This window comes from Chiloscyllium plagiosum, unplaced genomic scaffold, assembly GCF_037043375.1.
Source record: "Chiloscyllium plagiosum isolate Xiang-an unplaced genomic scaffold, Cpla_swu_hap1 HiC_scaffold_45, whole genome shotgun sequence".
NCBI classification, from domain to species: Eukaryota; Metazoa; Chordata; class Chondrichthyes; order Orectolobiformes; family Hemiscylliidae; genus Chiloscyllium; species Chiloscyllium plagiosum.
In genome coordinates, this window is record NW_028270183.1 from 21954265 (window position 1) to 21981479 (window position 27215).

General features: G+C 44.9%; 1 protein-coding gene across 11 annotated transcripts in view; it reads left to right on the plus strand.

The window, feature by feature from the left end:
- Positions 1 to 27215, plus strand: part of LOC122552175 (adhesion G protein-coupled receptor L1-like) — a 631704-nt gene that overhangs the window by 208545 nt on the left and 395944 nt on the right. For all 11 annotated transcript variants that reach the window (XM_087983422.1, XM_043694733.2, XM_087983425.1 and 8 more), the window contains exon 3: positions 1476 to 1632. In XM_087983422.1, the coding sequence (XP_087839548.1) occupies positions 1566 to 1632 (67 nt within the window). In that variant the 5' untranslated portion in view covers positions 1476 to 1565. The remainder of the gene's footprint in view (positions 1 to 1475; positions 1633 to 27215) is intronic.

Sequence of the window (27215 nt, forward strand, 5' to 3'; positions counted from 1 at the left end):
ATGCACATGGAATGAGCTGCCAGCAGAAGTGGTTGAAGCAGGTACATTAATGACATTTAAAAGACATTTGGACAAATACATGGATAGTAAAGGTTTAGAAGGATGCGGGCCAAGTGCAGGGAAATGGGGTTAACGTTGATAGAGTCGTAGAGATGTACAGCATGGAAACAGACCCTTCGGTCCAACCCGTCAATGCCGATCAGATATCCCAACCCAATCTAGTCCCACCTGCCAGCACCCGGCCCATATCCTCCAAACCCGTACTATTCATTTATCCATCCAAATGCCTTTTAAATTTTGCAATTGTACCAGCCTCCACCACTTCCTCTAGCAGCTCATTCCATACACATACCACCCTCTGTGTGAAAAAATTGTCCCTTAGGTCTCTTTTATATCTTTCCCCTCTCACCCTAAACCTATGCCCTCTAGTTCTGGGCTCCCCGACCCCAGGACAAAGATTTTGCCTATTTACCCTATTTACCATGCCCCTCATAATTTTGTAAACCTCTATAAGGTCACCCCTCAGCCTCCGACGTTCCAGGGAAATAAGCCCCAACCTGTTCAGCCTCTCCTTATAGCTCAAATCCTCCAACCCAGGCAACATCCTTGTAAATCTTTTCTGATTCTTGTAAATCTTGTTGATGGACATTTTGGTTGGCATGGACCAGTTTGGGCCAAACGGCCTGTCTGTGTGCTGTAGGACTCTATGACTCCATGACTTGAGATCCAGGCTCGGTCAGAAATGAAGGCCCAGGGAAAAGCGGTTACATGTACCACTGCCAACTCATGGAGATATCTCCAATAATTAATAACTGATCTTATTTCCTTTTAAACGTTGTAGTTTGCTATTTGGAGATCAAAAGGTATTAGGTTGAAACCAGTGAACAATGAGTCAATGTAGGCCTGATACCCTTAACAAGTAAATCAGGAACAGGATTAGGCCATTCAGCCCCACAGGCCTGTTCTGCCATTCAACAAGATCTTGGTTGATCTGATTATGGCCTCAATTCCACTTTCCCGCCCATCCCTGACTACCTTTGACCTTCTCTAGACAAGACGTGAGAAGCACTCTGATTGATATTCAGGCAGACGGAAAGGGACAAAAACTACAGCCTCAATAAACATCAGTCGAGGTAATAGGGAAGTTATTTTTAGCTGTCATGTGTGTGAGTTATGATTGTTGAGTAGCATTTCTCATCTCCAGTTGTCTTCTAGTCTTGCAGTCTTAATAAAGCAATAACTTTCATAACCTTACATGCCCTTTGATTGTAATCAATGGAACCAGCCTTGTCTCCTGTGGTTCTGCAAAAATAGCCTTCAGTGTACAATTCACATGAATTCACGTAAGGGTAGGCATTGGTGTTAAACTGCAATGTTAAACTCTTCTCTTGCTAGGTCCAGTCTATCAGCATGGATGACACGTTTGACCTTTGGTGGAAGTCTAATCCATTTTCCTATGTTTGTCTCCAATTCAGGTCTGAGGATCACTGGTCCCAGCCCTACAGCCTTAGAGCATTAGACTTCAACAGAGGACTGGACAACGCACAGGGACCTCACTAGAGACAATGGGCTTCCTTTGGTGGACACTCTGGGTTTGCTGGATCACACTCTTCAGCCCAAGACCTGTAGAAGGTAAGGCATCAGTTCTGAGGGCCAATCAGCAGCCTTTGGAATGAAGGCTGTATTTCCTGGTTTGGAATGAGCAATATGTTTCCGGTCTGACAGTTGCCTCTGAGCGAGATGTTAGATGGCAGAGCTGCAAGTTACATAGCCAGGATTGACAGTTCTGTTCAGGTGCAGCATCTTTGCTTCATGAGTAATGATTGGTTTGGTATTCTGCAGCCACGGTGAACTTGAGAGTGAAGGAGGTGGGAGATAGGGGTGAGAGTTTGGTTTGGGACGATGGCGTGATTCAGTGATGAATAGCTAACGTTTTTGCTGCCTGGTACATGACTGAAGCCAGCAGGTCGGACAGATGTGACCTCACTTGTCAGGTTCAATGCCAACTTACACAGTGATCCCTTTCTCTCCGGTGCAGCGTTTACTGTGAACAACTTGTGCGAACAGTTTAACAAGCTGATTCCTGGTGGTCTGAAGAATTGATGAATTGGACTCAGTCATCAGAGTGTTTTTGCACTGCGTCCTCTAGTTAAAGTGAAGGATACTCAGTTCCGTGGCATGGACCCTCTTCCCATTTGCTCTTGTAACAGTAATCCAAATGTAAATTACAAGTCCTGGCAAATGTGCTTATGGACTGGAGCCAATATGCAGGGCACACTATGGCTGGTTGGAACAATAAAGCAGGTTTATGCGTTGATTTTCTTTTGATGTAGATTATGATTAGAAATCCAAGAAATCATTGATAGAAAGATAACAGAAACCACGAGAGGAGAGAGTCCAGGAATGTGTGCTTTCTGCCTTTAATATCAAATAGAGCAGATAAAAGGCACAGCACACCTTTCGTAGTGTTCGATTAAGCCTGTCCAATCACCGATCCTAGTACAGTGCATGATTGCTTTAAGCTATGGGTGGGGCAAAAGGACAAAATAATTGATTCTGGATCTGAGACAGAAAATGCTTAAGAGTTCAGAGATGCTGCTCCCAGCTATGGCTGTGTGGACATTGAAAATTATGTCAAGTTGTAAGGTGTTTTAGGTCCTGTAAATAAACATTCCATTGTAATAGTGCCCTCCATATAGTGGAGATACAATGAATTTAGAAGCATCTCTGTATTACTGTGAGAAATATAAGGCACATATCAACTCAATCCAAAATGGAGCAATTGATCAATGCTCCCATCTCAAATCCCAGCCTATTAGCATGTCTTTCCATTCTCTCACACCCCATCACCTTTCTATATATCCATCCTTCACAATAAATACCTCTATGTGATTTGCCTCAATTACTCCTTGTGGTTGCTTGTAACCAATCTTTCATTAAAAATGTTTTTCCTGAATTATGATTTATTAATGACAAGTTTCAGACTTGCCCGCAAGTAGAAACATTCTCTTGGTGTGAGTTTACCCACAAATGGCAATTGAGAAGTGATCAATTTTTCATTTGAAACCTGAGCTTGAGAGATTTCTGTTAGCCAATGATTTTTTTTAATATCAGGGTTAAAGGACAAAGGTGGGAATATCGAATTAGGACATATATTGGCCACGATGACTTATACTGTAGGATTATGGAGGTGATGGGGGTTTCATTGACTCATTGGTGAGTGAACCATGAGTCCCTTTCAGAAATGCCCACCTGGCACCAATCTGTTCTGAGGTCACCAGACCAGCCAGAGTTGTCATTGTCAGCCAGTTCGAGGGTGACAGCTGCTCTGCTCAGCAGCACCACCTGAGAGGTAGTGGCTGCTGCTGAAATGACACCCACCAGAAGAATCAGGTTCATGGACTGACCCAAGTCTGAATCAAGTGAGGGCCACTGGGAGTCCTGGGAGAGGGTGCAATTGAGGGTATTGACAGCAGGGCCCCTTTAACAATGCCTAGCCTCCCAGCCAGAACCAAAAGCCTTTGAATGGGCCAACCATCATACTCCACCCTCTCAGAAAGCTTAAACCATCCAAAACAAGTTTGTAATTGGATTAACCATAACCAAACCTGCTTAACAACAAGCCCATCCACTGGGTGCCTGCCTTAATGAATTAAAAATCGTGAATTGAGTGTGCATTTTTGGGAAAGCAAATCTTAGCAGAACGTATATACTTAATGGTAAGGTCCTAGGGAGTGTTGCTGAACAAAGAGACCTTGGAGTACAGGTTCATAGCTCCTTGAAAGTAGAGTCACAGGTAGATAGGATAGTGAAGAAGGTGTTTGGTATGCTTTCCTTTATTGGTCAGAGTATTGAGTACAGGAGTTGGGAGGTCATGTTGCGGCTGTACAGGACGTTGGTTAGGCCACTGTTGGAATATTGCGTGCAATTCTGGTCTCCTTCCTATCGGAAAGATGTTGTGAAACTTGAAAGGGTTCAGAAAAGATTCACAAGGATGTCACCAGGATTGGAGGATTTTAGCTATAGGGAGAGATTGAACAGGCTGGGGCTGTTTTCTCTGGAGCATCGGAGGTTGAGGGTTGACCTTATAGAGGTTTATAAAATCATGATGGGCATGGACAGGATAAATAGACAAGGTCTTTTCCCTGGGTGCAGAAATCCAGAACTAAAGGGCATAGGTTTAGGGTGAGAGGGGAGGGATATAAAAGAGACCTAAGGGGCAACGTTTTCACACAGAGGGTGGTGCGTGTGTGGAATGGGCTGCCAGAGGAAGTGGTGGAGGCTGGTACAATTGCGACATTTAAAAGGCATCTGGATGGGTATATGAATAGGAAGGCTTTGGAGGTATATGAGCCGGGTGCTGGCAAGTGGGACTAGATTGGCTTGGGATATCTGGTTGGCATGGACGTGTTGGACCAAAGGGTCTGTTTCCATGCTGAACATCTCTATGACTCTATGAGTATTACTTGACCTTCTGGGAGCTCAGTTGGGAAAAGGTACAGATAGGCTGTGCTTGGGGCATTCCCATCACAAACTTCATTGTAGTGGGGACAGGAATGTGGTGAGAACCGTACTGAAAAATTAAATACCCTCCTGACTTTCAAACTCAATGTGGGGCTAATAGGAACAAATCTGAAAATGTGTTGCTGAAAAAGCACAGCAGGTCAGGCAGCATCCATCGAGCAGGAGAATCGGCGTTTCGGGCATGAGCCCTTCTTACTGGAAGAAGGGCTCATGCCCGAAATGTCGATTCTCCTGCTCCTTGGGTGCTGCCTGACCTGCTGTGCTTTTCCAGCAACACATTTTCAGCTCTGATCTCCAGCATCTGCAGTCCTCACTTTCTCCTAGAAGATTTTAACCTACTGCGAATCCTCTTACAAGGATGCCTTCCTTGAAGAAGCTCTCTTCCTCCGGAAGAAGGGCTCATGACCGAAACATTGATTCTCCTGCTCCTTGGATGCTGCCTGACCTGCTGCGCTTTTCCAGCAACACATTTTCAGCTCTGATCTCCAGCATCTGCAGTCCTCACTTTCTCCTAGAAGATTTTAACCTACTGCGAATCCTCTTACAAGGATGCCTTCCTTGAAGAAGCTCTCTTCCTCCGGAAGAAGGGCTCATGCCCGAAACATCGATTCTCCTGCTCCTTGGGTGCTGCCTGACCTGCTGTGCTTTTCCAGCAACACATTTTCAGCTCTGATCTCCAGCATCTGCAGTCCTCACTTTCTCCTGATAGGAACAAATGTAAGCCATTCTGCCCTTTGGCCTGCATCACTGGCCCAAGATCACAGCTGATCATCCACCTCAACATTGTATTGCTGTCATTAGTAACAGAAAACTATTGATAATCTGTGCTGAACTGAGCCTCCACTGTTCTCTGGGAAAATGGAAATTTTATGGAGAGAATTAAAGTGTTGATCGATGGAGGATGCTCAAGTTGCTAAATGGCTGCACGTGTTTCCATGATCCTTTTCATCATTTGAAGACCTTCCTTCATCCATCCACATCCTTTTTTTTCTTTCCAGTGAAAAGAATCATGGTTTTGTCTTTATTATAGCCTCTCGTTGATAATGTTTGAATGTGCCCTGGTCTCAGTTCCAGTTTTGTTTTCCTGGGTTTCATGATTTGAAGTACCTCACATAATTTAACAGCCCACCTATCCCAAAGGGCTTTGAGGCAAGTGGTGAACGCCGTTTGCTCCCTCCCCAGGGACACTTGGGCATAAATGTAACTGCGGGAGAGAGGCAGGAAGTGAAGTATTATGACTAGCCTCCAGACTCCTATGGTGGCCACCTCTCGCTCTGAATCACCTGTGACGATGCTGCTCCTTTAACAAGGTAATGCTGCCCTTGAGTTGTTTTTCCACAGAGGTTGTAAAAGCAGTGATTCCGAAAGGTCTTGGTTTGGAGAGTTTTAGGGCCTATTTGATTATAGCTAACAGATACTATCTTAGGCAAAAGACTTTCAGGTTTAAAAAAACACAAGGACCATGGAAGAGGAGTGGACAGTTCATCTAGCTCAGCGTTTCTTTGGTTTGGTTTGGTTTCAGCAGTCTGATTGTTCACTGAAAGCAGTCAGGCAGTTCATGAGGCTGCTGGTCCAAGAAACAACTACGTGGAAGAAGGTGTCCCTCTCTCTCTTTCTCTCTCTCCCCCTCTCTCTCTCTGCTGTACGACCTGTATTTGATTTTAACTTTTTTACCATGGGGTGTTTATGGGGATTGTTGCAGGAATTTGGAACAGCATCATTAAATTGGGATAATCTGTTGGGTTGTCGGGTAGGTTAAGTTATTCCATATGCTGTTCTCTTTTGTTTGTGTTTCATTTGATAATTACGTAAATAAATTCTGTTTTATTTAAAGATAAGTGGTTTGAGCCAACTATATCACTCCTGGAATATCCGCTATACACCTGCTTAAAACAACTAGCAAAGTTCGAGTCTGGGCTACTTTCTTGAAAGTTTTGAGGGGGTCTGGCCTGATCCACAACATATACCCAAGTGTTTTGGTGGATACCAGGTGCTCCCTGTCCAATGACAGCCAGACACATCCACAGAAGAGGGGGATGCAGTTGGGAACAGTGGCTTGCCCATCTGGCACTCATATTCAGTTGACACCATCCCAGTGTAATGGCCCCTAACTGATCAGCTCTTTGTTCTGGGTCTGACTGACCCCTTCCTCTTGAGGTTTGATGAGGATTAGATTACTTACAGTGTGGAAACAGGCCCTTCGGCCCAACAAGTCCACACTGACATCCAAAGTGCAACCCACCCAGACCCATTCCCCTACATTTACCCCTTACCTAACACTACGGGCAATTTAGCATGGCCAATTCACCTAACCTGCACATTTTTGGACTGTGGGAGGAAACTGGAGCACCCGGAGGAAACCCATGCAGACATGGGGAGAATGTGCAAACTCCACACAGACAGTTGCCTGAGGCGGGAATTGAATCTGGGTCTCTGGCGCTGTGAGGCAGCAGTGCTAACCACTGTGCCACCCACAAATTACCAGGGAGCGTTGAATCTTCCATTGGCTCCATACTTGTGAAGCCTTATTGAGCTGCTTGTACCTGTTAGTACCTCTTTGGCCTCATGTTCTGTCCTACAGCGAAGCAGTTCCAAGTGGTTGGCTTTGAAGCGAGCATCTGCTGCCAACCGCATCTAATTGAGCTGAGGAAAATTACTGGGCAAGCTTACCAGGCAGGGAAATAAATAATCTGACCTGGGTTCTTTAAATGTGTCCCAGCCTTCTGTTGGTCTGGCACCTTCCCAGTGCCCATAAAGACTGCAGGCACAGTTATTGTGACAACTTTGGAAGGAATTAAAGCATTAGTTATTGCCTTGCTAGTGGGGTTTGGTTGGTTTGCCAAGAGATAGGGTTTAATTCCTGACCGAGGGCAACTGGTACTTGCCTCTTTGAGGAGAGTTACCCCTCAAGCTACAAAATTGCCCCTCTGTAATGGAGAGATGCTGTCCAAGGATGTGGCTAATTACCTACCTGCTGGTGTTCTGTAGTGGCCAAGCACAATCGGGAAACTAGCTTGACTCGCCTATTGGAAAACGGGTTGGATCGATTGCAGTTTGGCTAATGCATGCCAGTCTCTACTGAAGACACAGCAGAGTAACATGGTGGTAATATGCGAAGCCAGCACAATGCTGTGGGACTCTCCACCACAGACCTGCTGACAAAACCAGGAATGTTTCATTCCAGGAGCAACAAAGGGCATTACTTTTGAACTAATGCAGGCAAACACCGTAAACACTGAAGGAACTCAGCAGCTCTGGCTGCCTGTGTGGAGACAGAAACAGAGTTAACGTTTCAAGTCCAGTGTGAGTCTTCTTCAATTTTGATTTAATTGTCTTTAACACATTAGTGCGAACCCTGACTAATTATTGTGGGGCAAATCTCTTTCTTTCAGTGTACCACTTCCTCATCCCTGCCTCTCTGCCGGTATTCCTATTTCGCGTACATCAATTTTAAGAAGTAAATAAAAAGATGTAAGATGTCTTCCAAGCAAATGGTAAAAATGAATTTTTTTAAAGTTACCCACGATTGTTATCCTCTGGAGTGCTCATGACAAACTTCAGGGAATTAATCTGCAATTCCTGGAAATTCCAGAGGACTTCTACAAGAGGGTTAGCAACTCCATTCTCAACCCTCATTGCCAACCACCCAGCCTTAAACCACCAATTCACGACAGTGTCTTTATGAGTATTGGTACCATTTTTGAGAGCATTTTCTCCATTCCTGGGCAGTGATAAGCTTCAATCTGCAATTTGAGAGGGAGAGGGTACAATAGGAAGTGACAATATTTCTGTTGAATAAAGGGAACTATGGAGCTATGAGGGAGGAGCTGGCCAAAGTTCAATGGTGCAATACCTTAGCAGGGATGATAGTGGAGGAACAATGGCAGATATTTCTGTGTATAATGCAGAAGATGCAAGATCAGTTCATTCCTAAAAGGAAGAAAAATCCTAGGAGGAGGCATGGTGGCCATGGCTGACGAGGGAATTTAAGAAACATATAAAGTTAAAAGAGAAAAAGTATAACATAGCAAAGATAAGTGGGAAAATGGAGGACTGGGAAGCTTTTAAAGAACAACAGAGGATTACTAAGAAGGAAATACGCAGAGAAAAAATGAGGTACGAAGGTAAACTGGCCAAAAATATAAAGGAGGATAGTAAAAGCTTTTTTAGGTATGTGAAAGGCAAAAAAATGGTTAAGACTAAAATTGGGCCCTTGAAGACAGAAACCGGGGAATATATTACGGGGAACAAAGAAATGGCAGAAGAATTGAATTAGTACTTCAGATCTGTGTTCACTGGGGAAGACACAAGGAATCTCCCTGAGGTAACAGTGGCTGAAGGACCTGAACTTAAGGGAATTTATATTTGCCAGGAATTGGTGTTGGAGAGACTGTTAGGTCTGAAGGTTGATAAGTTCCTGGGGCCTGATGGTCTACATCCCAGGGTACTGAAGGAGGTGGCTCGGGAAATCGTGGATGCGTTGGTGATTATTTTTCAGAGTTCGATAGATTTGGGATCAGTTTCTGCGGATTGGAGGGTGGCTAATGTTGTACCACTTAAGAAAGGTGGGAGAGAGAAAGCAGGAAATTATAGACCAGTTAGTCTGACCTCAGTGGTGGGAAAGATGCTGGAGTCTATTATAAAGGATGAAATTACGACACATCTGGATAATAGTAGCAAGATAGGTCGGAGTCAGCATGGATTTATGAAGGGGAAATCATGCTTGACTAATCTTCTGGACGTTTTTGAGGATGTAACTCTGAAGATGGACGAGGGAGATCCAGTAGATGTAGTGTACCTGGACTTTCAGAAAGCTTTTGATAAAGTCCCACATAGGAGGTTAGTGAGCAAAATTAGGGCGCATGGTATTGAGGGCAAAGTACTAACTTGGATTGAAAGTTGGTTGGCTAACAGGAAACAAAGAGTAGTGATAAACGGCTCCATTTCGGAATGGCAGGCAGTGACCAGTGGGGTACCGCAGGGATCAGTGCTGGGACCACAGCTTTTTACAATATATATTAATGATATAGAAGATGGTATTAGTAATAACATTAGTAAATTTGCTGATGATACTAAGCTGGGTGGCAGGGTGAAATGTGAGGAGGATGTTAGGAGATTACAGGGTGACCTGGACAGGCTAGTGAGTGGTCAGATGCATGGTAGATGCAGTTTAATGTGGATAAATGTATGGTTATCCACTTTGGTGGCAAGAACAGGAAGGCAGATTACTACCTAAATGGAATCAAGTTAGGTAAAGGGGCAGTACAAAGAGATCTGGGTGTTCATGTACATGAGTCAATGAAGGTAAGCATGCAGGTACAGCAGGTAGTGAAGAAGGCTAATAGCATGCTGGCCTTCATAACAAGAGAGATTGAGTATAGAAGCAAAGAGGTTCTTCTGCAGCTGTACAGGGCCCTGGTGAGACCACACCTGGAGTATTGTGTGCAGTTCTGGTCTCCAAATTTGAGGAAAGACATTCTGGCTATTGAGGGAGTGCAACGTAGGTTCACGAGGTCAATTCCTGGAATGGCGAGACTACCTTAAGCTGAAAGACTGGAGCGACTGGGCTTGTATACCCTTGAGTTTAGAAGACTGAGAGGGGATCTGATTGAGACATTTAAGATTATTAAAGGATTGGACACTCTGGAGGCAGGAAACATGTTTCCACTGATGGGTGAGTGCCAAACCAGAGGACACAGCTTAAAAATACGGGGTAGACCATTTAGGACAGAGATGAGGAGAAACTTCTTCACCCAGAGAGTAGTGGCTGTGTGGAATGCTCTTCCCCAGAGGGCAGTGGAGGCCCAGTCTCTGGATTCATTTAAGAAAGAGTTGGATAGAGCTCTCGAGGATAGTGGAATCAATGGTTTGGAGATAAGGCAGGAACAGGATACTGATTAAGGATGATCAGCCATGATCATATTGAATGGTGGTGCAGGCTCGAAGGGCAGAATGGCCTACTCCTGCACCTATTGTCTATTGATACCCATTCACAAACCTGTGAAAAATGTTAAAGCTCGGCAATTTGCATCCTTTTGTTCAATATACTCAAATCAATGAAGAGTAAGCCAAGAGAACTGGATTGTCAGTAACCAGAGGAGTGTGAGTCATGGTGGTGGACAAAATAACCAGGGCAGTAAACAGGAGAAAGCTTACTTTGCACAAAGCATTACTGCAATTGGAATGCCTTGTCGCAACGGGTAGTGGAAGCATATTAAAGAGCAACATTGATTTAGAGAGTTTCACGTGTACTTGAGGCAGGGTGACCAATGTAGCATTACTAATAGCTGGTACTATCTTAGTAGACTGGATAGGCTCCTACTGAAGGCCAGAGACAAAGGTCACAGGCCCTGATGCTGCTCTTGCCTGGGTCCACTCTCTCTAAGCCAAGCACAGTAGCCCCATGCCCCTGACCAATACAAGCAGGGGAACCCCCTAGCTTCAAATGTCAGGCCTCAGTTATTAGGCCCTGATTCTCAGGCCTTGCTCCTTACTATGATTTTACAAGATGTGCACTTAAAACAATGGGGATATCAAGAAAGGAACTGTCTGGATAGCAGGGCACATGATGTGGACTCGCAGAGTGTGAATGTCAAAAGGATGTTGCCCCCTCAAAGGAGAGGCTGGAACTAGCGGGCACAGTTTAACATTTCAGGCCTTCCCATTTAAAAATGAAGATGACAATTATCTTTTTCACACGCTAATGACACATTCTGAGAGATTCTCTTCCACAGAGCAGTATTCTTTTAAGGCTGAGTTAGTTCGAGTTTTGACTGACAGAAGAGTCAAAGACTGTTGGGGGTATGATAGAGGCCATCATCAGATCGATGGGCCGAAGGGCCTCTTCTGTGCTCTGTGACATCATGATCTTATCGAATAGTGGAGCATGCTTGGAGGGGCTGATTGGCCTAATGCTGCTGCTAATTCTTCTGATTGTGTGAAGTGTTCTCCGTGACTCCCCAGTGTAGGCACGATTCAAGGCAGTACAACCTGTACTGAGCCAGACTCATCAGCATTCAGACCAGGTAAGCCACGGACTGTAATCAAAGTGTCAAACTCTCAAGAACAGATCCAGCTATTGCTATTGCTGTTTATTATTGTGATTAAATGCACACTTGCTCCTGGGACTGGACGCACAGCAATTAAATATCCTCTTTCCTCCCTGTCAGATATCCGCAGTCTGGAGTTTATCAAAAAATGTTGAGGGAGGGTGGGCACTTCAAAGATGTGCCTTTGTAGAGCAGAATTCCTTGCCTTTATTTTCTGATCAGATAATTGCTCATTGACAACGTAAGGGTCAGTCTTATCTGGGTCTCAAACCTCTGGGGTTCAAAGAGAATCTGCATATTGCCTTCACAATTGAAAGTATCCCTGATGTTTCCAGGATGGGATATGATTGCATAATGGTAATATCCCTGTTAATATTCCAGAGAACCAGGCTTATACTCTGGGGATACAAGTTTGAGTCCTATCACAGCAGCTGGTGGAATTTAAAATTTAGTTCACAATTTTTTTTTTTCGAGTTCACTCATGGGACATGGGTGACGTTGGCTGGGCCCAGCATTTAGAGCCCATCTGTAGTTGCCCCTGAGAAGATGATGGTGAGCTACCTGCTTGAACAGCTGCAGTCCACCTGCTGTGGGTTGACCCACAATGCTCTTAGGGAGAGAATTCCGGGAATTTGACCCAGCGACAGTGAAGGAAAATGCGATATATTTCCAAGTGAAGATGATGAGTGGCTGGGAGGGGAACCGGCAAGTGGTAGTATTCCCATGTATCTGCTGCTATTGTCCTTCCAGATGATAGACATTCTGGGTTTGGAATGTGCTATTTAAGGAGCCTTGGTCAATTTCTACAGTACATCTTGTAGACGACGCACACTGCTTCAACTGAATATTGGTCGTACAAGGATTGGATGCTTGTAGGTGTGGTGCTAAGCAAGCAGTCTGCTTTTTTCCTGGATGGTGTCAAACTTATTGAGTGTTGTTGGAGCCACACCCATGCAGACCAATGGGGAGTACTCCTGACTAGTGCCTTGTAGATGGTGGAGAGGCTTTGGGGAGCCAGAAGATGAGTTGCTCACAGCACTATTGCTAGCTTCTGACCTACTCTTATAGCGACTATGTTTATGGATGAGTCCTGATTAATGGTACCCAAGTATTTGAATGTAGGGGAATTCAGTGATTGTTATTATTGTGAAGATTTTCCTTTTATAGCTTAGTTATTAGTTATTATTTGTTTATGTAATTAATGGGTTTGTTTTTTATATTGGTTTGAATTATTTGGTTTTGTATTTGTTGTAATATTCAAAGGAAAAATATTTTTGTTTTTCAAAAAAAAATGGTGACCATGGTAACCATCACCGATTGCTGTGAAAAACCCATTTGGTTCATTAATGTTCTGGAGGGAGGTGAATCTGCAGTCCTTACCTGGTCTGGCCTATGTGATTCCAGATTCTGGATTAGTGGTGCTGGAAGAGCACAGCAGTTCAGGCAGCATCCAAGGAGCAGAAAAATCCACGTTTCAGGCAAAAGCCCTTCATCAGGAATAAAGGCAGTGAGCCTGGAGCGTGGAGAAATAAGCTAGAGGAGGGTCGGGGTGGGGAGAAAGTAGCATAGAGTACAATGGTGAGTGGGGGAGGGGATGAAGGTGATAGGTCAGGGAGGACAGGGTGGAGTGGATAGGTGGAAAAGGAGATAGGCAGTTAGGACAAGTCCGGACAAGTCGTGGGGAAAGTGCTGAGCTGGAAGTTTGGAACTGGGGTGAGGTGGGGGAAGGGGAAATGAGGAAACTGTTGAAGTCCACATTGATGCCCTGGGGCTGAAGTGTTCCGAGGCGGAAGATGAGGCGTTCTTCCTCCAGGCATCTGGTGGTGAGGGAGCGGTGGTGAAGGAGGCCCAGGACCTCCATGTCCTCGGCAGAGTAGGAGGGGGAGTTGAAATGTTGGGCCACAGGGCGGTGTGGTTGATTGGTGCGGGTGTCTTGGAGATGTTCCCTAAAGCGCTCTGCTAGGAGGCGCCCAGTCTCCCCAATGTAGAGGAGACCGCATCGGGAGCAATGGATACAATAAATGATATTAGTGGATGTGCAAGTAAAACTTTGATGGATGTGGAAGGCTCCTTTAGGGCCTTGGATAGAGGTGAGGGAGGAGGTGTGGGCGCAGGTTTTACAGTTCCTGCGGTGGCAGGGGAAAGTGCCAGGATGGGAGGGTGGATTGTAGGGGGGCGTGGACCTGACCAGGTAGTCACGGAGGGAACGATCTTTGCGGAAGGCGGAAAGGGGTGGGGAGGGAAATATATTCCTGGTGGTGGGATCTGTTTGGAGGTGGCGGAAATGTCGGCGGATGATTTGGTTTATGTGAAGGTTGGTAGGGTGGAAGGTGAGCACCAGGGGCGTTCTGTCCTTGTTACGGTTGGAGCAATTCATCAACTTCACCAACACATTCCACCCTGACCTTAAATTTAACTGGACCATCTCTGACACCTCCCTCCCCTTCCTGGACCTCTCCATCTCCATTAATGACGACCGACTTGACACTGACATTTTTTACAAACCCACCGATTCCCATAGCTACTGGATTACACCTCTTCCCATCCTACCTCTTGCACAAATGCCATCCCGTATTCCCAATTCCTCCGCCTCCGCCGGATCTGCTCCCAGGAGGACCAGTTCCACCACAGAACACACCAGATGGCCTCCTTCTTTAGAGACCGCAATTTCCCTTCCCATGTGGTTAAAGATGCCCTCCAAAGCATCTCGTCTACATCCTGCACCTCCGCCCTCAGACCCCACCCCTCCAACAAGGAATATATTTCCCTCCCCACCCCTTTCCGCCTTCCGCAAAGACCATTCCCTCTGTGACTACCTGGTAAGGTCCATGCCCCCCTAAAACCCACCCTCCCATCCTGGCACTTTCCCCTGCCACTGCAGGAACTGTAAAACCTGCGCCCACACCCCCTCCCTCACCTCTATCCAAGGCTCTAAAGGAGCCTTCCACATCCATCAAAGTTTTACTTGCACATCCACTAATATCATTTATTGTATCCGTTGCTCCTGATGCGGTCTCCTCTACATTGGGGAGACTGGGTGCCTCCTAGCAGAGCGCTTTAGGGAACATCTCCGAGACACCCGCACCAATCAACCACACCGCCCTGTGGCCCAACATTTCAACTCCCCCTCCCACTCTGCCGAGGACATGGAGGCCCTGGGCCTCCTTCACTGCCGCTCCCTCACCACCAGACGCCTGGAGGAAGAACGCCTCATCTTCCGCCTCGGAACACTTCAACCCCAGGGCATCAATGTGGACTTCAACAGTTTCCTCATTTCCCCTTCCCCCACCTCACCCTAGTTCTAAACTTGCAGCTCAGCACTTTCCCCATGACTTGTCCGGACTTGTCCTACCTGCCTATCTCCTTTTCCACTTATCCACTCCACCCTGTCCTCCCTGACCTATCACCTTCATCCCCTCCCCCACTCACCCATTGTACTCTATGCTACTTTCTCCCCACCCCCACCCTCCTCTAGCTTATTTCTCCACGCTCCAGGCTCACTGCCTTTATTCCTGATGAAGGGCTTTTGCCCGAAACGTCGATTTCAAAGCTCCTCGGATGCTGCCTGAACTGCTGTGCTCTTCCAGCACCACTAATCCAGAATCTGGTTTCCAGCATTTGCAGTCATTGTTTTTACCTATATGATTCCAGATCTACTAATGAATCTAAACTGCCCTTGGCAAGTCATTCAGTTCAGAGGCAATTAGGGATGGGCTGGCCTGGCCTTGCCAGTGACACCCACATCCCATGAAGGAATGAAAGTTGGAATCCATAGCCTCTAATTGGGTGAGTCCAGATTCCTCCACAACGCTGTCCACATTGGTGATTGTAGTAAGGCACCAGCGCCACAGCTTCCCATTTGAAGTCTGGTGGAACTTTGAAGAGCCTCAGAACTTTGGATTAGGGAGCCCACGTCTTTGCTGACCTCAGCCAACATTGGATAGTACCTTCCTTGAAAACCATGCACAGGACATTTTACATTTGTTCAGGGATGATGGATTGCAATTATGTTCCACAGGTTGCAGAAGCTGGATTTATTCTCATTACAACAGAGAAGGCGAAGTGGAGATGGGAAAGAGATGTTTAAAATTATGAAAAGTTTGTACAGTTATAGTTATATAGTTATACAGTATTCTAGATTTCATTACTGAGGGGCACAGAGCAAGGAGTTTATGATGAAGCTATGTAAGATATGGATTAGATCTCAACTGGACTATTGTATATAGTTTGGTGTGCTACACAACGGGAAGGATATACATCGTTCCAGGAGTGAGAAACTTCAGATATGAGGAAACTTGGAATAGTTGGAACATTTTTTTATCAGAGAGGTGAAAGATAAAAGGAGATGTGAAAGAAGTTTTCACGATAGTACGGGATCTGGAGAGAATAGATAGGGAGAAACTGTTCTTGCTCATAAAAGGATAGAGAATCAGGGGCACAGTTTTGCAAAAGCAACAATAGGAGGTGAGAGAGAGCTTTTTCACACAGCAAGTATTTTGAGATATGCAGTGCACTGCATGGAAATTAATTGAGACATTGAAGAGAGCATTGGATGATTACTTAAATAGGAACAATGTGCAGAGTTACAGGGAAAAAGCAGGAAATTGGCACTAAGTCAAAACGCTCAGAGAGACAGTGCAGACATACCCCTCTTACTGCAGCACAACAATTCTATGATTCTGAGCATTAAGAGAGAGGTTATTTCCAATCACTGAAGGCTTGATAATCAGAGTGTGTGGATTTAAGGTGATTGGCAAAAGCACCAGAGACCAGGGGAGGAAGAGCTGTTTTATACAGTTGTTAGAATTCGATTATCTAGTAGGAGAGCAGATAGGGATTCAATAATAGCTTTCAAAAGGGAATTATATAAGTGCTTTAAAGGAGAAAAAAATGGACTGATATGGGGAAATGTGGGATTAACTGGATAGTGAGCTGTATATGTGAGTGTGTACATTTCTGAGAGAGTGTGTGTGTGTATGTCTGTATGAGAGAGAGAGAGCGAGGGAGGAAGGGAGTGAGTGAGTTTTGTGCTGTATACTGGTGGGCAGAAGGGCTTTGACTGTATATCACATTTTAATGTTTCCCTGGGGCAAGTGAGCTAGCACAGATTTGATGGGCTGAATAATCTCTTATACTGGACTATTCTGTGGGTTTAAACATCTGCAGTTGGCCTCATTACCTCAGCATTTAAGTTGGCAATCGACCAGCATTCCTGCTCCTAACCACTCGGTATACGTGCGGTAACTTGAGCAACAGAATCTCTGACTTCTGAATGGTCCAGGTTCTCTTTATCACAGAACAGATTTCTTCCAAACACATGACACCACCACCCAGTTTCTCTGTTATCAGCAGGGCTGCTGTGTTAATTAGAAAATGGAATCGAAGGACACATTGAGAATGGGAACCCATGCTCTCAAACAGACAACAGTAATATGTCAATCGATTTCACCAAGCTGATCAGATTTGTTATGGCATGTGTCTGGAATAGGTGGGATATGAACCTGGACTTTCTGACTCCGAGGTAGGGTCACTACCACTGCACCACAAAAACATGATGGTAACTCATACACTGAGTGCATCTCTGCGACAGAAGGAGCATAAGTGAAGTCTATCAACACATGCCCCAGGTAAACATTAAAATGTGATATACAGTCAAAGCCCTTCTGCCCACCAGTATACAGCACAAACCTCACTCACTCCCTTCCTTCCTCGCTCTCTCTCTCATACAGACACACACACACACTCTCTCTCAGAAATGTACACACTCACATATATGTATTCTCATGCATACACTCGTGCATAATTTTGTTCATTCATGGAACATGGGCACCACTGGCTTGCCAGCATTTATTGCCTAGCTCTAGTTGGCCCTCGAGAAGGTGGGCTGAGCTGCCTTCTTGAACCACTGCAGTCCACATGCTGTAGATTGACCCACAATGCCCTTAGAGAAGGAATTCCAGTATATTGACCCAACTACAGTGAAGGAACAGTGATATATTTCCAAGTAAGGGTGGTGAATTGGTGCAAGGGGTAATGGTCCGATGTATCCACTGCCTTTGTCCTTCGAAATGGAAGTGGTCGTGGGTTGAGAAGATGCTGTCTAAGACTGACATGAATGCACAATTTCATACAAACCCTCCTACACAGACAGTCCTGACATTGTTCACTCTCTCACATACATTCATACACTGTCACCCGCGCTATCATTTCAAACACACACTCTCTTTCTCACTTACATACTTTTGCACATACCCTGCAAACGCACACACTCAAACTAAGGGCAAACAATGTAAAAGACAAGGAGATCCCTAAGATAGCCAAGTTCCATTAATCTGTAAAGAACCTCAGAAGTGGTGTTTGAGGAATTCCACCTCCATATTGAATAATGCATTCGCTTGTTCTTCCGCTCCTTGTGAGTTGCTATAAATAATGCCAGGGTTTCCTCAGGGTGACGTTAAGGAGGGGAAGATTTACAAAGTGAGTGATGAAGTTACCATTCAGTGATTCAATTAGCTTTACTGAATTAGCTTTATTGTCACATGTACTCAAATGAGTACAGTGAAAAGTTTACAAACTGAATGAATGCGATTAATGTGATTTACTCTGGGTCCTGGGTCATGCAAGCTCATCCAAGCCCTGCATTTGAATGACCATTTGTTTGTTTTTAACCTTTGGTTAAAAATAAATCACATTTACCATGGCTAACAGCGCAGGAATTTCAGAGGACTGCTGCTTTATATATCTGTCACTGACTCTGCTGGTGGTCTCAGTGCTAGTCATGAAATGGAAAAGAAAACTATTCAACATCTCTACTTAAGCAGTGTAAAGATTTTAATCTTTTGGGTAAGATCCCAATGCCAAGGCTATGTCATCGTACTCCACCAATTGTAAAAGATTCCCTGATACCCCACTGGACCTTGGCACATGGCATGACCAACAGTTGATCTCCTTGACTAATTTTGGTTAATGATTGAGAAATAAACAGAAGGAATTATAGGGTGAGCAGGAGTCAAATCAAGTCCAGAATGAGAAATGAAAAATGGGGGATGAAGGTAGGATGAAAAAGAAGCAAGAAAAAATTCCAAAGAATGTTTAACTTTTTTTTATGAAAAATCTGGAACAACAATTTACTCCCTTTGAAATAGAACAAGAGCAAACAACAAAACAAATTACAGCACAGGAACAGGCCATTCGACCCTCCAAGCCTGTGCCAATCCAGATCCTCTATCTAAACCTGACACCTATTTTCCAAAAATCCGAATCCCTCTGCTCCCTGCCCCTTCTTGCATTTGTCTAGATACAACTTAAATTATGCTATCGTGCCCGTCTCTACCACCTCCGTTGGCAACGCATTCCAGGCACCCACTACTCTCTGTGTAAAAAGCTTTTCATTCATATCTCCTCTAAACTTGTCCCCTCTCATCTTGAAGTTGTGATCTCTAGTAATTCAGTCCCCCACTCTGGATAAAGCTTCTTGCTATACACCCTATCTATACCTCTCATGATTTTGGACACCTCAGTCAGGTCCCTCCTCAACCCCTAATGAAAATGATCCTAATCTACTTAACTTTTCTTCATAGCTGGTGACAACATCCTGGTGAACCTCCCCTGCACCCTCTCCAAAACATCCACATCCTTCTAGTAATGTGGTGACCAGAACTATATGCAGTATTCCAAATGTGGCTGAACCAAAGTCCTATACAACTGTAACATGACCTGCCAACTCAGTACCCCGTCTGATGAAGGAAAGCATGCCGTGTGCCTTCTTAACCACTCTATCGACCTGTGTCACGACCTTCAGGGTACAATGGACCTGAACACCCAGATCTCTCTGTACATCAATTTTCCCTGGGGCTTTTCCATTCACTGTATAGTTTACTCTTGAATTGGATGTTTCAAAATACATCACCTCACATTTGCCCAGATTGAACATCTACAACCCTTCCCTCATCAATCAACTTTCTCACTTTCTCAAAGAATTCTATTAAGCTGGTAAGACATGACCTTCCCTGCACAAAACCATGTTGCCTATCACTGATAAGCCCATTTTCTTCCAAATGTAAATAGATCCTATCCCTCAGTGTCTTCTCCAGCAGCTTCCCTACCACAGACGTCAGGCTCATAGGTCTATAATTCCCTGAATTATAAGGTAGCAGGGATAATTCAGAGACAACATTAGCAATTCTCCAATCCTCCAGAATCTCACCCATGTTCAAGGATGCTGCAAAGATATCTGTTTGGGCCCCAGCTATTTCTTCTGTCACTTCCCTCAGTAACCTGGGATAGATCCCATTTGGACCTGGGAACTTGTCCACATTAATGTCTTTTAAAACACCCAAGACCTCCTCTTTCCTTATGTTGACTTCACCTAGAGTAATCAAACATCTATCCCTAACCTCAAAATCAGCCATGTCCCTCTCCTCGGTGAATACCAATGCAAAGTACTCATTAAGAATCTCACCCATTTTCTCTGACTCCATGCACAACTTTCATCCTTTGTCCTTGAGTGGGCCAACCTTTTTTCTAGTTACCCTCTTGCTCCTTATATACGAATAATAGGCTTTGGGATTTTCCTTGTTTGCTCAAGATATTTCATGACCCCTTTTAGCCCTCTTAATTCCTCATTTCAGATTGGTCCTACTTTCCCTATATTCTTCCAAAGCTCCATCTGTTTTCAGTTGTCTAGACTTTCCTCTTAGCTTCCTCTTAGCTAGTCTCACAATTTCACCTGTCATCCATGGTTCCCTGTACGAGCTCCCTTTTATGGGCTGGAGAGTTTGAGTGACCCATCACAACACTTACAGTGTTCAGTTGCAGCCCTAATTGTCCACATTAAGTTTAATTGGTGACACTCCAGTTAAACTACCACCTGTCATCTCTCTCAAATGAGAGCACAGCCCTTTGATCCAATTAGACTACGGCGACTTTACCTTTAGTACCCAATTGCAGCAATTTCATGAAATTCCCATAAAGCCTCCATTCTCCTGAGGTAAAAGCAGAGGTACTCATATTATCCAGTAGCGTCTGATGATTTGTAGTTCACAGAGAGTCCTTTTGTCGCTAAAAATTGCTAAACACTTTACTGCAGTTTAAACAGCTGTTAAGCATTTAATTAAACTCACCTTATTTTGGTAGCAGGATCTGGACCATTGATGTTTGGCCAGAGCTTAAGTTCAAAAAGACCATAAGATGTAGGCCTTTCAGCCCATTTAGTCTGCTCTATCATTCAATGAGATCATAGCTGATCTGATAATCCACTTTTCCTGGCTTTCCCCATAACCCTTGATTCCCCTTTGATTAAAAATCTATCTCAGCCTTGAATATACTTAATGATTGAGTGTCTGCAGCCTTCTGCGATAAAGACTTTCACAGATTTACTACCCATTGAGAAAAGAATTCTTCCTCCTCTGTTTGATATGGTCGTCCTCTTACGCTGAGGTTACGCTTCCTTGTATAATAGTCTCCCACAAGGGGAAGAAGACTTCTTTGCACTTGCCCTGTGAAGCCCCCTGAAAACCTTGTTATGTTTCAGTTGGGTCGCCTCTGCTAAAGTCCAGTGAGTACAGGCTGAACCTACTTAATCTCTCCTTATAAGGCATGCCATCCATACTTGGGATCAGCTGAGTGAACTAGTGAACCTCCTCTTGACTGCCTCCAGTACCAGCATTTCTTTCATTACATAAGGGACCCAACATTGTTGACAGTATTCCAGCTGTGGTCTGACTACAGCCTTGTAAAATTTTAGCAAAACATTCTTATTTTTATACTTCACTCCCACTGATTTAAAGACCAGCATTCCATTTGCTTTCCTTGTAACCTGCTGAACTCACATGCGAGCTTTTTATGATTAATCCACAAGCACTCCTAAATCCTCCTGTGCTGTAGCTTTCTGCAGTCTCTCAGTTTAAGTAATATTCAGCTCCTCTATTCTTCCCACCAAAGTGCATCACCTCATCTATTTTTACATCTTCTCCAAACTTACAGTCTATGGACTTTCCTCAACCCAAATCGGTAACGTTATGAATACTTTTGTCACCAGCACTGATCTTCGTGACATTCCAGTAATTACAGGCTGACATTCTGAAAATGCAACCCTTAACTCAACTGTTTTTTACTGGTTAGCCATTCCTCTATCCATGCTAATATACTACTCCCAATGCCATGGGCGTTTTCTTATTAGGTGCCTTAATACCTTATCAAATACACTCTAAAAATCCAAATATATCACATCCAATGCTTCCCCTTTATGTTGTTTGTTACCTCCTCAAAGAATTCAAATAAATTTGTAAGGCATGATTTTCCCTTTTGTGAAGCCATGCTGATTTCCAATTGTTCACATTATATATTTCTAGAAGATTTGACATTACATCCTTTATAATAGACACTAATACTTTCCCAGTGACAGATGTTAAGCTAACTGGCCTATAGTTACCTGTTTTTGGTCTCCTTCCCTTCTTTATTAAAGGTGTTACATGAGCAGTTTTTCAATCCTCTGGGACTTCTCAAGAATCAAAGAATTCCCGGTAAATTACCACCAGTCCATCCACTATCTGTCTAAACACTTCTTTTAATATACTTACCCTAATCATCAATTCCATCCTCTGACTCCTCCAAGCTCTTCACAACTTTGCAACTGCAAGTTAAGCTTCTCTCTCCTTGTCTTTTTGTCACAAAAAACACATATTCTTTATTCAATTGGGATGTGATCATTTATTTCCCGTTCACTTGTTGCCATTGAGAAGATGGTAGTGAGCTGCCTTCTTGAACCACTGCAGTCCGTAGAGAGTAGGCAGACTGACAATGCTCCTGGAGTGGGATTCCCAGTATTTTGACCCAGTGACACTGAAGGATAGGGGTGATATTTCCAGGTCAGGATAGTGAGCAGCTTGGAGGAGAACTTGCAGAGGGTGGTGTTCCCATGTGTCTGCTGCCCTTGTGCTTCTAGGTGGAAGTGGTCATGGGTTTGGAAAGTGCTGTTAAAGGAGCCTTGTTGAGTTAATGCAGTACACACTGCCGTTATGGAGCATTGGTGATGGAAGAAGTGAATATTGAAAGCGTTGGATGAGGTGCCCGTCATCCAATGGCTGCTTTGTCCGATCTGAAAAAAAAAGCATTTTCACTCACTGTTCTTCTTTGTTACCCCTCAGCTTTATTACACCAGCACTCTCCTGACTGATCTGTCAATGCTGTATATTCCATCAGCTTCAACCCAAACCAAAGTCCCACCTATCACTGTGACATTGTTGATTGGAATTGGCATCCTATTCCATGTTTGTTCAACTTAAAGCTTGCATCCTTGTGTTCAAATCCTTCCAAGGCCTCCCTGTCCCATATTTCCATCAGCCTGACAGCTGCAATCCTTCAACTCCAGCTCTTGTGCGTTCTCCATCTACATCACTCATCAACCATTGGCAGCGATCTGTTAGGTTGCTCGGTCCTCAAACTCTGGGATTCTCTTGCTAAACCTCTTTACCCCACTGTCTCACTCTCCTTCCTTCAGATGCTCCTTTAAGCTGAAGTGTTTGAGCATATGTTTACCTGCTGGTCTTAATGTCCTCCTGGGAATGGTATCATACGGTCAACATTTATCTGTGTTAATAGCCACTATGTTAGTAAAACATTGTTGTTGAATCCCCTGGGTATTTGGTACTGGCAGGAAGCTACTTACATCCTGGTGTTTTGTATGTCCAGTTGTTGCTGTGGCAACAACAAGGAAATAGTGATATTTTACATCACTTTGACTTTGGAGGGAATTATGGTAAAATTGCAAAAATGACAACACTGAATGAGAGTCAATGTAACTGGGATATGCTACCCTCACTCTCCACTTGGTTAGAAAGGGGAGCCTTGCTCAGTGTGTGTTAGAGTTTGCTGGGATTCTATCGTGTACCTGAAGGGGCAGGACAGTGAAATCCCATACTGGGTCAGTCTCTGAAGCATGTGAAGGTGATGGACAGAGGGAGCAATTAACACACTAGAAGGAGAAACAAGTGGCAAAACACTGGACAAATGCAGCAGCATCTGCAGAGAGAGTAAACCGGATTAACATTTAAGACCAGTAACACACTTCTTCAGAACAAATTCCCCTTCTCTGCCTCTAAATTTCCAGCATCCACAGTATTTTACTTTTATAAAAATGAGAAACAAATGGCAAGACATACAGTCAGGTGGCTGTGTCCTATTTTCCATCTGCCCCCTAGTTACCTGAGGGAAGTACTTGTATTGCAATAGCACCTTACACTATCTAGGACACTGCCAAAGAGTTTTACAGTCATTAACAGACTTTGGGAGTGTCTCCCCTATTGCAATGCAGAAAAAAAATGGTGCTACATTGGCAGAGAGCAAGATTTTTGTTTTGTTCAAAGGATGTGAGAATCGCTGATGGGCCAGCATTTATTTCCAATCCCTAAACGCTCCTTGAGAAGGTAGTGGTGAGCTGGCTTCTTGAACTGCTGCAATCCATGTGTTTTAGCTGGACCCACAATTCTGTTAGGGAGAGAATTCCATGACTTTGACCCAGCGATGCTGAAAGAACATTGATATATTTCCAGATCAGGATGATGAGTGACTTGGAGGGGAACCAACTGCTGGTCCAATGTGTCTGCTGCCCTTATCCTTCAAGTCAGAAGTGTTGTGGGTTTGGAAGGTGTTGTCTGAGGAGCCTTGGTGACCAGTTTCACTGGTTTCACAAACATCAATGTGAAAATGGTCTGGTAATCTCTTTCAGTGGTATTGACTGAGGGAGAAATCTTGTTCAGAACATTTAATGCACTAACTCGGTTAGGCCACAGCTGGAAGCCTGCATACGTTTGGTCACTGCCTGACTGTGAGAATATGATTGCACCGGAGAGGCGGGGAGAAGATTCACCAGGACGTTGCTTTGGATGTAGCATTTCAGCAATGAAGAGAGGCTGGATAAGCTTGGGATGTATTTGTTAAGAGCAGAGAAAGATAAGGGGGACCTGAAAGAGGTGTATAAGATTGGGGGACATGACAGAGTAGATAGAAAGCAGCTATTCCCTTTAATTGTAGAGTAATAACAAGAAGGCATAAATTTAACACAAGAGGACACACATGGATTTGAGGGAACGTGTTTTTCACCCAGAGGATGGGGGAATGGTGGGAGGGTATTAGAGGTTCGAAGTTTCACAACCTTTAAAACATACTTGGATGAGCACTTTGAATGAAACATTCAGGGCCACAGGCCAACTGCTGGAAAGTGAGATAAGTGTAGATAGGTCAGCACAGATTCAATGGACCGAAGGGCCATGTCTGTACTGAATGGCTCTGTGTTCAGGAGATGCCGTTTAGTCCAATACCCAATTATTTTGTTTCCTCCCCTCAAGAAAAGCATGACACAGCAAAAGGATTCGTCCCCTGACTGGGTCTGATATGAGCACCCTATTCTGTGGTCACGGCCACCTTTAAATCGGTCATGCTTTACCATGGCAAAGTAAAGCCTATACTCCGATAGGCTTCCATGAATGTAATAACCCACGGTGGACACCTTAAAGCACTGGAGAAGTACTGACAAGCAGTGCCAACATAAGGTCCTGCAAATCCAGTGTAAGACAGGTAACCATACTGCAGCATCTGCTCCCAGCATAGCCAGAATCGAGGTGTGAAACACTCAAAACCAGCTGCTGGACGGGACATGACATCCATATGCTGATACCAGACTCCCTACAGTGACCGTACCACTCAGAACTCAGCCAAGGTAGGAGGCTCCGATGGGAGAAGGTTGATGCACCTTAGGGAAGCCTCAACACAGCCTGAGCATCCCTGGTCTGACCGATCGAGAAGGTGAAGATCCATTCTGCAAAGCACTGACTGAGAGCTCAATGGAAATGCACAGAGGGGAGAGTGTGAGGTCAGAGGGAACAATCAAAACTCCAAATAACATCATCCTCCCAGCTCTTCCGAAACCAGCCTGTCCCCACGTACAGCAGAGTTCACAGGTCATGTCTTGCATCCATCAGCCAACTGAGAACCCATGGAGCCAGTGAGGAAGTGAGTCACCCTCCATCTCAAGGGACTACCTAAGAAGTGCATAGGACAGGCAATAACAACACTGTACAGTGAGGATGTCCGTGGAGGGTGCAGTCACTCACACCCACCAGACACTGAGTCTTGCACTGGATATTGTTTCATAGTTTCATAGTCAGAGAAGCAGGAGTAGGCCATACGGCCCGTTGAGCCTGCTCCACCATTCATTAAGATCATGGCTGATATATCCATCAACTCAGCTCCTCCTCCCTGCATTATCCCCATTACCATTAATTCCCCTACCGTGCAAAAACTCATCCAACTGTGCCTCGAATGTATTTAATGAAGCTGCCTGCTTCCTAGGGCAGAGAATTCCATAGATTCATTACTCTCTAGGAAAATCAGTTCCTCCTCATTTCTGTCCTAAATCTACTTCCCCTAGCCTTGAGGCTATGTCCCCTAGTCCTAGTCTCACCCATCAGTGGAAACAACTTGCCTACCTGAATCTTATCAATCATCGACTTCACCCATAATTTGCACCGCTCCCTTAAATTCACTTGGTCCATCTTGGATACCTCTCTCTCCTTTCTTGATCTCTCCATTTCCATCTCTGGTGACATGTTCAGACGGACGTTTACTATAAACCCACAGACTCCATAACTACCTGGACTACACCTCCTCCCATCCAGTATCCTGCAAGAATTCCATCCCATTTTCCCAATTCCTCTGTCTCCACTGCATCTGCTTGGGTGAGGAGACATTCCACTCCCAAGCATCCCAGATAGCAACCAATTTTGAACAACGTGCTTTCCCCACCTCTGTCATGCAGACAGCCCTCCCCTGCAGCTCCTCCATTCCCTGTTCCACTGCTCTAAACCAACTCCGTCCAAACGCAATAAAGACAGAGTCCCCTTTGTCCTCACCTACCACTCCACCAGTCTCCACATCCAACATATCATCCTTAAACACTTCCGCCAACTCCAACTAGACCCCACCATCAAGAACATCTTCCTGTCCCCACCCCGCTCTGCCTTCCACAAGGACCATTCCCTTTGGTCCTTGGTTTGCACCACTCTCCACACCGACCCCCGAATCCCCAGGTACCTTCCCTGCAACCAGAAAAGGTGCAAAACCTGCCAGTACATCATCCCTCTCACCTCCATCCAGTGCCCAAACAGTCCTTCCAGGTGAGATAGAGGTTCACCTACCTCTTCTCCAACCTACTTTTCTGTATCCACTACTCTTGATGTGGTCTTCTCTACACCGTTGAGACCAAACGTAATCTTAGGGAACAGTTCGCTGAGCACGTCAGCCGGGCCTACAGGGACCGACTGGACCTTCCAGTCACCGTCCATTTTAATTTCCCTTCCCACTCCCTTTCCGACATGACCAACTTCAGCATCCTCCATTGCCACAGCGAATCAGACCGCAAGTTGGAGGAACAACACCTTATCTTCCACCTGGGCAGCCTACAGCCTGGAGGACTCAACATTGCGTTCTCCAATTTCAAATAGCATTCCTTCCCATCCCGACTCCCTTTCCAGCCCCTCCCTCGCCCTTCCATTCCTCTGACCGACCCTTTCTTCCTCCCATCGACCAACCAGGTCGTACCCTCTACCTGTGTTCACCTATCCCTACCTCACCAACCCGTCCCCT